The sequence below is a fragment of the Myotis daubentonii genome, chromosome 1, assembly GCF_963259705.1.
Source record: "Myotis daubentonii chromosome 1, mMyoDau2.1, whole genome shotgun sequence".
In the NCBI taxonomy this organism is placed as follows: domain Eukaryota; kingdom Metazoa; phylum Chordata; class Mammalia; order Chiroptera; family Vespertilionidae; genus Myotis; species Myotis daubentonii.
Genome location: NC_081840.1, coordinates 41,733,640 through 41,741,696, shown reverse-complemented (window position 1 = coordinate 41,741,696; position 8,057 = coordinate 41,733,640). Strand labels below are relative to the sequence as shown.

At 47.6% G+C, this 8,057-nt stretch overlaps 1 protein-coding gene across 1 annotated transcript; it reads left to right on the top strand.

Moving 5' to 3' along the window:
• Positions 1–4,284: 4,284 nt before the first annotated feature.
• ARF6 (ADP ribosylation factor 6) lies at positions 4,285–7,789 on the top strand. The gene has a single exon (XM_059696908.1). It carries the CDS (start codon positions 4,510–4,512, stop codon positions 5,035–5,037), a length of 528 nt encoding a protein of 175 aa, XP_059552891.1. The 5' UTR covers positions 4,285–4,509; the 3' UTR covers positions 5,038–7,789.
• Positions 7,790–8,057: the final 268 nt, after the last annotated feature.

Genomic DNA, 8,057 nt, shown 5'->3' with positions numbered 1-8,057 from the left:
CTTTTCATACCAGAGTGCCCCTAGGCCAGGGTGTGGGAGTCAGGCAGGCAAAGATGTCAGCTGTTGGCCCCAGGGTGAGAGAGTCGGTCCATACCTTGAAAAGGAAAGGCATATTTGTATATTCACCAGTGACCCAGCTAAGAGGAACCAAGTGCACCTTATTATGGTCTTGCCGCCTGTATAATTTACTTAGCATGTTTGACTTTTCCTTTTAATATACTCAAGTTCACTTCTTGCCTAAAAACTAAATACCGTTGCTGAGCTGCAATACTAGCTGGTGTACTCTTGGCTTTCCTCCAAGATTTTTGGAAGAAACGGCCACATAAAACCACTTCTGCTTTTGCCATAAAACTTGTGGAGGCTGCTGTGTCCTTACTGTCCCACAAATAGGGTCACGTATGGAAAATTATTTTAAGATTTAGGTCCAGGAGAAAGTCTGTATATCCTCTGGGGATTGGTAACCATGCCTCCTTTATAAAAAGTGCTCTGTGGCTTGTGGTGCTTGCTTCTCTGCCTCAACTGCTGAGAAACAGTGTCAGGCTTGATGCCCGATCTTAGTAATTAAATTGACCCAAATAAATGATGTATTTGCTTCTTCCCCCTTTTCTGGTCTCTCCAGTGCTGGGTCTTCCTTATCCCTGAGGGCAGCCTGCAAGGCACAATTAATGTCCATTTCCATTGAGCTTAATCTGGTTTGTCCAATTGGCGGTCCTTTAGTCTTGCTGCCACTCCTTGAGGGCAGGCAGCCTAGATCTTCTAGGACAAACACAGCATGTTAGACTTACAAGGAACTCAAAAGTGCACTTGAAAATATATATAATTGATTTCAGGTAAGGGAGAGGGAGAGAGATAGAAACTTCAATGATGAGAGAGAATCATGGATTGGCTGCCTCCTGCAGGCCCCACAATGGGGATCAAGCCCACGATCCAGGCATGTGCCCTGACCAGGAATCGAACCCATGACCTCCTGGTTCATGTTTGATGCTCAACCATTAAGCTACACTGGCTGGGCAACCCTCTTCTTTTTTACATTTGTGGAAGAGGAAGCTCAGAGTGGCAAGGTTAACGTGGCTGTACAATTTTAGAATCAAACCCAGGACATCCACCATCCTTGCCCCCACATCAGGTTACCACCTCCCAACTCCCAGCTTGTCAGGGGAAGGAGCTGTCTTTCTAGAGGCCTCCTTGGCTTGGACAACATAAGCCTTCCTGCTGGTCTGTCTTAGAGACAGGGAGGGCAGAGCTGGGGGCCTGGCTTCTAGGCACTGTCTCTGGGTCTCTCTCAGGCTTAAGTGACACCTCTGCTCCAGCTGCAGGTCCAGAGTCAGCAGCAGGACGCAAAGCTCAGACTGGCACAGGAATCCTTGCCCTAGGGAGTGACCTCAGGCCGGCAGCGGCTCTTTGACCGGTTCTACTCCAAGTGTGGTCCCTGGACCTGTGCTGGTTCATGAACTACTGTTACTTGCCCATATGAAGACAAGTACAGGAAGTTCTTACTGAGAACTTCAAAGTATTTAGAAACTTTTATATCAATTTGACATTGTCACATCATTCTAGCAGCATTTTTTTTAAATGTATTTTTATTGATTTCAGAGAGGAAGGGAGAGGGAGAGATAGAAACATCAACGATGAGAGAGAGAATCATTGATCGGCTGCCTCCTGCACACCCCCTACTGGGGATCAAGCCCGAAACCAGGCATATGCCCTGACCAGGAATTGAACCGGTGATCTCTTGGTTCCTGGGTCAACTCTCAACCGCTGAGCCACACCCGGCTGGGCCAGCATTTTTTTTAAAATATATTTTATTGATTTTCTCACAGAGAGGAAGGGAGAGGGATAGAGAGTTAGAAACATCGATGAGAGAGAAACATCGATCAGCTGCCTCCTGCACACCCCCCACCGGGGATATGCCCGCAACTAAGGTACATGCCCTTGACCGGAATCGAACCTGGGACCTTTCAGTCCCTAGGCCGACGCTCTATCCACTGAGCCAAACCGGTCAGGGCCAGCATTTTTTTTTTTTTTTTACTAATTCATTTTAATTGCATTTTACAAAAAGTTAACAGCAAGCTTAAAAAACCAACCATTCCCCAGTCCTTCGTGGATGCCTTAGGAAGCTACTGACTCCCTTTTCCAGCCTGCAACTGGGCTTCGGAGGCTGCCCGGGGCTGTGGGCATGTGAAGTTCTCCTTCGGGGCAGGAGGGGGCGACAGAGACATGGGTAATCTGTCCTTCCCCAGGAAAGGCCAGCGCACACTTCCAGCAGCCTCCGTTTGACCCTTCTGGATGTTGGCACACAGGAGAAAGGCAGGCTTTCTTCTTCCTGTTCTGCCTCGGCTGAGAGCGAATTCACCAGGGAGGGCGGGCGGCTACGAGGGCTGTCCAGGTACAGAGGCAGGAAAGTGAGGCTCCTGGCCAGGCGCATTTCCCCCAAGGAAGTCTAGTTTTGCGGCGTGGGCACAAGGCTCTGAATCAGGCTGTCTGAGTCCTGGCTCCTCCTTTTCATGGCTGTGAGGCCTGAGATCTCTCGGGAAGCCGTTTCCTTAATGTAAAGGGTCCCTATTAATGCTAGCTGTCCCACGCGGCCCTTTGGGTAAAGTGCATATTAAGGCAGATGGAAAGTAAATCAGTTCATTGTCCGAATATTAATAACTCTAGTTACTTTCCTCTCATGCGTGCAGCTTATGGTTATCATTTAACCTATCTGCCATCATTACATTTTCTTAAATATGAAGTGCAAAGGATGTACCGTATGCTGTTTACCAGCTTCCTTAAAAAAAGAAAAAAATTTCCTGTTTCTCTTTCCTTTGGTTCATTTATTTCAAGTTTCACCTCATTTTACCTTTAAGCCTAACTTTATCACTAACCACTTTGGTACACAAAGGTTCCCTAAAGTTTTCCTTAATACGAGGTTCCCTAATACTATTTAAGCCTCAGACGGAGTGCAGCGAGCAAGGCCAGTATGACACCGTTACAACACGAGACAAACTTAGAAAGGTTCGACGCCTGATCCAGGCCACAGGAGTCGTTCGTTTTTCTGATTCTAAGTCCTATGCTAGGATTATATCATCTTTGCCTCTTAAAGTGCATAACGGGGGCTGGGCGAGAAGCCACTACTAACAGCACTAAACGGATCTATTCAAACACGAACAGTTACCACATTCTAAAAAGTTGAAAATGCGGCATGGCACAGAGCTCTTGATAATACCGTAACTTTTAGGAAACGGGCGAGATGTACAAAGACGGGGCTCAGACACTTAAAGGCCGGGCTTCAGAGCAGAGCCGAGCTGGGAGAAACACTGCACTCGCCGCCTGGCAAATCCCACAGGAAGCGCTGGTCCCCCACGTGTCCCGCAGGAAGCGCCGAGCACGGGGAGTGAAGGCGGCCGGGGGAGGTAAAAGCAGCGGACAGGGCTGTCCCTCATGGACGGGGAGCGCGGAGGCAGGGGCGGCGTGGGGGGAACAGCCGGAGCATCGGGCGGGCCACGAGGTCTGAGAAAAGACCCGGAAGCAGCCCGCAGAGGCGTTCGTCCCGGGAGCGGGCAACCACGCGCCCGCCCTGTGCGGCCCCCCGGGGTTTTGCTCCTCTAGTTCGAGTGGGGGTGTCGGGGAAGAGGAAGGCAGAGACGGGAGGAGACGCTGGAGCAGCGACGGGTGGGCAGCGGTCGGAGTCCGGGCTGCGCGGGTCCCGGACGGCCGCCCCTGAGGGCCCTCCGGGCCGCCGTAGCCCCGCCCCTCAGCGCGTGGCGCCCCTGACGCTGGGCGCGCGGGCGCTTTCCTTCCAGAGGTCGCTCTGGTCCGAACGGTCGGCCCGTGCTGCGCGTGCGCGTGCGCAGTCGGGAGGGGAAGTGAGGCGGTTTCTTCGGCGCCTTTTCCGGCGGCGGCGGCGGCAGAGCTGGGAGGAGGAGGTGGCGGCCGGAGGGAGCCCGCGCTCGGGGCGGCGGCTGGAGGTAATCCCCCGGGCCTCGCTGGAAAGGCGGGCCGCCTCGGCCCCCGCGCCCCGCCGGGACCCCGGCAGTAACTCCCTCTCGCTTTCTGTGTCTCTGCAGGCGGCGCACCGAGTTCCCGCGAGGATCCATGACCCTGACGAGCCGCCGGAGCCTCGCTGCCTCTCGGTGGCCTGGGTCGGTGGGGAGCCGGTGCCCGCGGGCCGGAGGGTCGTAGTCTCCCGCGGCGTCGGGAGGCGGCGGCGGAGCGGGAACCGGCGGCGCTCGCGCGGCGCCCGCGGGGGGAAGGGCAGTTCCGGGCCGGGCCGCGCCTCAGCAGGGCGGCGGCTCTCCCGTCGCAGACTCAGGGCCCCGGCGGCGGCGGCGACTGGAGGGATCAAGTTGTGCGGCCGGTGATGCCCGAGTGAGCGGCGGGCCCGGCCTCTGCCCCCAGGAGGCAACTCCCGCGTAGGCCCCACGGGCGCCCTCGCGGCTGGAGGCTCGGTGTTGGTGTCGCGGCGGCGTTGTCGGCTGAGGGGACCCGGGACACCTGAATGCCCCCGGCCCCGGCTCCTCCGACGCGATGGGGAAGGTGCTATCCAAGATCTTCGGGAACAAGGAAATGCGGATCCTCATGCTGGGCCTGGACGCGGCCGGCAAGACGACAATCCTGTACAAGTTGAAGCTGGGCCAGTCGGTGACCACCATCCCCACCGTGGGGTTCAACGTGGAGACGGTGACTTACAAAAACGTCAAGTTCAACGTGTGGGATGTGGGCGGCCAGGACAAGATCCGGCCGCTCTGGCGGCATTACTACACCGGGACCCAGGGCCTGATCTTCGTGGTGGACTGTGCCGACCGCGACCGCATCGACGAGGCCCGCCAGGAGCTGCACCGCATCATCAATGACCGGGAGATGAGGGACGCCATCATCCTCATCTTCGCCAACAAGCAGGACCTGCCCGATGCCATGAAGCCCCACGAGATCCAGGAGAAACTGGGCCTGACCCGGATTCGGGACAGGAACTGGTATGTGCAGCCCTCCTGTGCCACCTCGGGGGACGGACTCTACGAGGGGCTCACATGGTTAACCTCTAACTACAAATCCTAATGAGCCTTCTCCACCCATCCCCCCGGAAGGAGAGAAATCAGACACCCATTCATAGGATTATCGCCACCATCACCTCTTCCAGTTGCCACTTTCTCTTGAATTTGAACTCGAGTTACTGTTCTACGGTTGGGGGTTCGGGGCGGGGGGGGGGGGCGGTTAGGGAGTTTCCTTTTTGTTTCTTTTCTCTTTTTTTGCTTTGCGTTTAGGATGCTCTGATCTGACATTTGACATGAACACGAAGTGCTAGAGGCTCTTGTTACCTTCCAGCAAATGGGACGGGGAAAATATAGCAGTTCTTGGTAAAAGTCCTTTATAATAATGGTATGATTTTTTTATTTTGAGAGATTTTTTTTTTCCATTGTATGCTTTTTTCTCCCCCCTTTTTGCCCAGTTTCCTTACCATTTGCTGTAGATGGCTTATTTTGCATTAATGCAGACTATGTTGCAAGTCTGTTTCATCTAGTAAACTGAAAATTATTGCTTAATCAAACTGCCGTTTGTCTTTTATATTTAAGGCCTTCCCCCCCACCCTTATGAGTTCTAACTTAGTAATTTCAAATGTGACGTTTTATACCGAAGACCAGTATAGTAAAACTTAGACCACAGTGGCAAAGAATGAGTAATACGGGAAAATGTTCCAGTTGCACATCAGTATGTTAAAAAGGTAATATAAGAAGTTATTTGAAATGCCAGCTGTTAAGTTTTGAAACATCATGCATGAGTAGGGATAAAACTCAAATTCCCCATTACATAACTAACTTACACTGCATAAAAATATGAAATTGTAACTCATTGAGAACACAGATTTTTTTCACTGCAAAGTTAGCGTCTTTGCTGTGTTTTCCCTTTTTTAACTTTAAAAAGACTCTTTCCAGAAAATAGAGCAATAATGGTGTATCTACACACAGTCGAAATATTTGTAGATATTTTAAGGGACTTTTGGGCAAAACTGGAATATATACTTTTACCATGTTTCAAATATCTTCAGACCAATAGTTTTTAAATTACTAGAATGTTTACTTTGTTCATTAGTAAAGCATTTAACAATTCAAATTGTATGCACCTTTTACCTGGTTGGAAAGTATACATTCCTGTTTTCACATCACATTACAGCAACTGATTAAAGATAAAAGCGTTTTTATAGATGAGTGATCCACACCTCCATTAATAACACTGGAAAAGATGTTTTGTAGAAAAGGTATTTAATTCTGTCTGATTGTAGGATTGACTCATGCAAATAGTAAGTCAGATATTCTGTTGGTTCAGTAATACAGTATCTCCTTTAGGGAAGGAAACGTGATGAATGAATGACGTGTAAACTTGAGGGATGACAATTAAAGGGGAAGTAGGATGAAGAGAAGGAACCTACAGATGACAATGAATGTAAGCTTATTTTTCTTCAAGGGTAAGCAGTGTGCTCACTTGGTGATATCCAGGTCCTAACCAGATTACTTGCTAAGTTGGTTAGGACTAGTAACTAGATTATTGAGACCAGTGTGAAATATTTTGAACCAAATGTTAATGCCTGATAAAGAATTGTGAAGCAGCATGTGGTTCTTATTTAGCCTTAAGGATTAATTTTAGAGATCCTCAAGGAATTAAACTTAGGGAACTTGAGAAATGTAGACTGCAAAGGCAGTATACAGGAAAAGATGTGGGTTTTATGAGGGTATATGAAAACTAAAGTTGAGCGGGATATCATGGTATATAGTTGGACAGTATTGGTCCTTCATGCTTTGGCCATATTGTATAATGGAGCTCTTACCAAAGATGTATGAGAAGCATAAAGCTATAAAAAAAGTAATTATTCAAAGTAAAACTCTTAAACATTTTACTTAAAGCAGATGAGCAAAGGTGCTATGCTTGCAGGCTCCAGAGGATGCATAGGGGTTTTTTAATTAAAAATACAACAAAAGTATAAAATGCTCAGTTTCACTTTAGTAGACGTACCTCTAGAAATGAAGCTGGGAGCCACATCTAAGAACATTTTAGTTGCTTTTAAGATTCCCAAGCTCCACCATAAATTAATTCTTAGTGTTTTAAATTATTACATTAAGGTACATACATGGGTAATACAAATATCAATGCTATAATAACATCGTGAAACAAGACAAGCACAAAGGTATAAATGCCTAAACTGGAGGAAACTTGAAACCCTCGTGTTAATTCTTAAATGTAGTATTTCTAACTTATGAGTTAGATTGATAGGCAGCCATTTTTTGTGTGTCTTAAAATAACGGGGCGTAGTTAAAATTTTATATATCAAGTGATTGCTGTTGAATGTTGCAGGTGAGATGTTATTTTTAGTTTACTTGAAATGTCAAATAACTGAAGGGGGTGGGGAGGGGGGAAGCAAATATTTGAAATTTGGGAAAATCCTAAACCTTTTGGTAAATTGTTAATTTTCACTTACTTTTTTTAAGGATATAAAAGGCTGATACTTGTAGTTAAATTGAACCCTAACAATGCTGATCATGGGGCAAGTAATTAATAGCCTGCAACAACAGTTATAACCTAAGAATTTTAAAAATGAGATCCTGAAGTTTTTGTTTAATTGCATCAATTTCTGTATTTATGTGAATTTATAAACTACAGTAAGCTTTGAATGAGGTTAATCTTGTCTAATATAAGTAAACGAGTCTGTAGACTGATTGCCCCAAACTAAAAAGTAAAGTACCTGGAATTGTGTTCTTAATGGTTGTAGTGTTGGTAAAGCACTAATATGCAGAAAATAAAAGAATTACACAGTGCAGTTTCTCACGTTATGTTACTCCTTTGAACTAGATTAAGTGGGACATGTGGTGTGTTGGGCCATGTTATTCTCCAGGGACATACGGTATAAAGTGCCTTAATTTGGGAGTCAACTAGCTTTTTTAAGAACAAAAAAGAGAATCAATTTGGTTCTTGATTACAAGCTAGCTCTATAAGGAGGTTTTGCCCTGATTAGGTTCCAATGAAATTAATCTGATTTTATGATAATTTAGAACACAAAAAGTTGAAAATAATTTTTAGAAAGTTCT

Coding starts and splice junctions, on each gene's coding strand:
- ARF6 (XM_059696908.1), top strand. CDS start 4,510: ATGGGGAAGGTGCTATCCAAGATCTTCGGGAACAAGGAAATGCGGATC.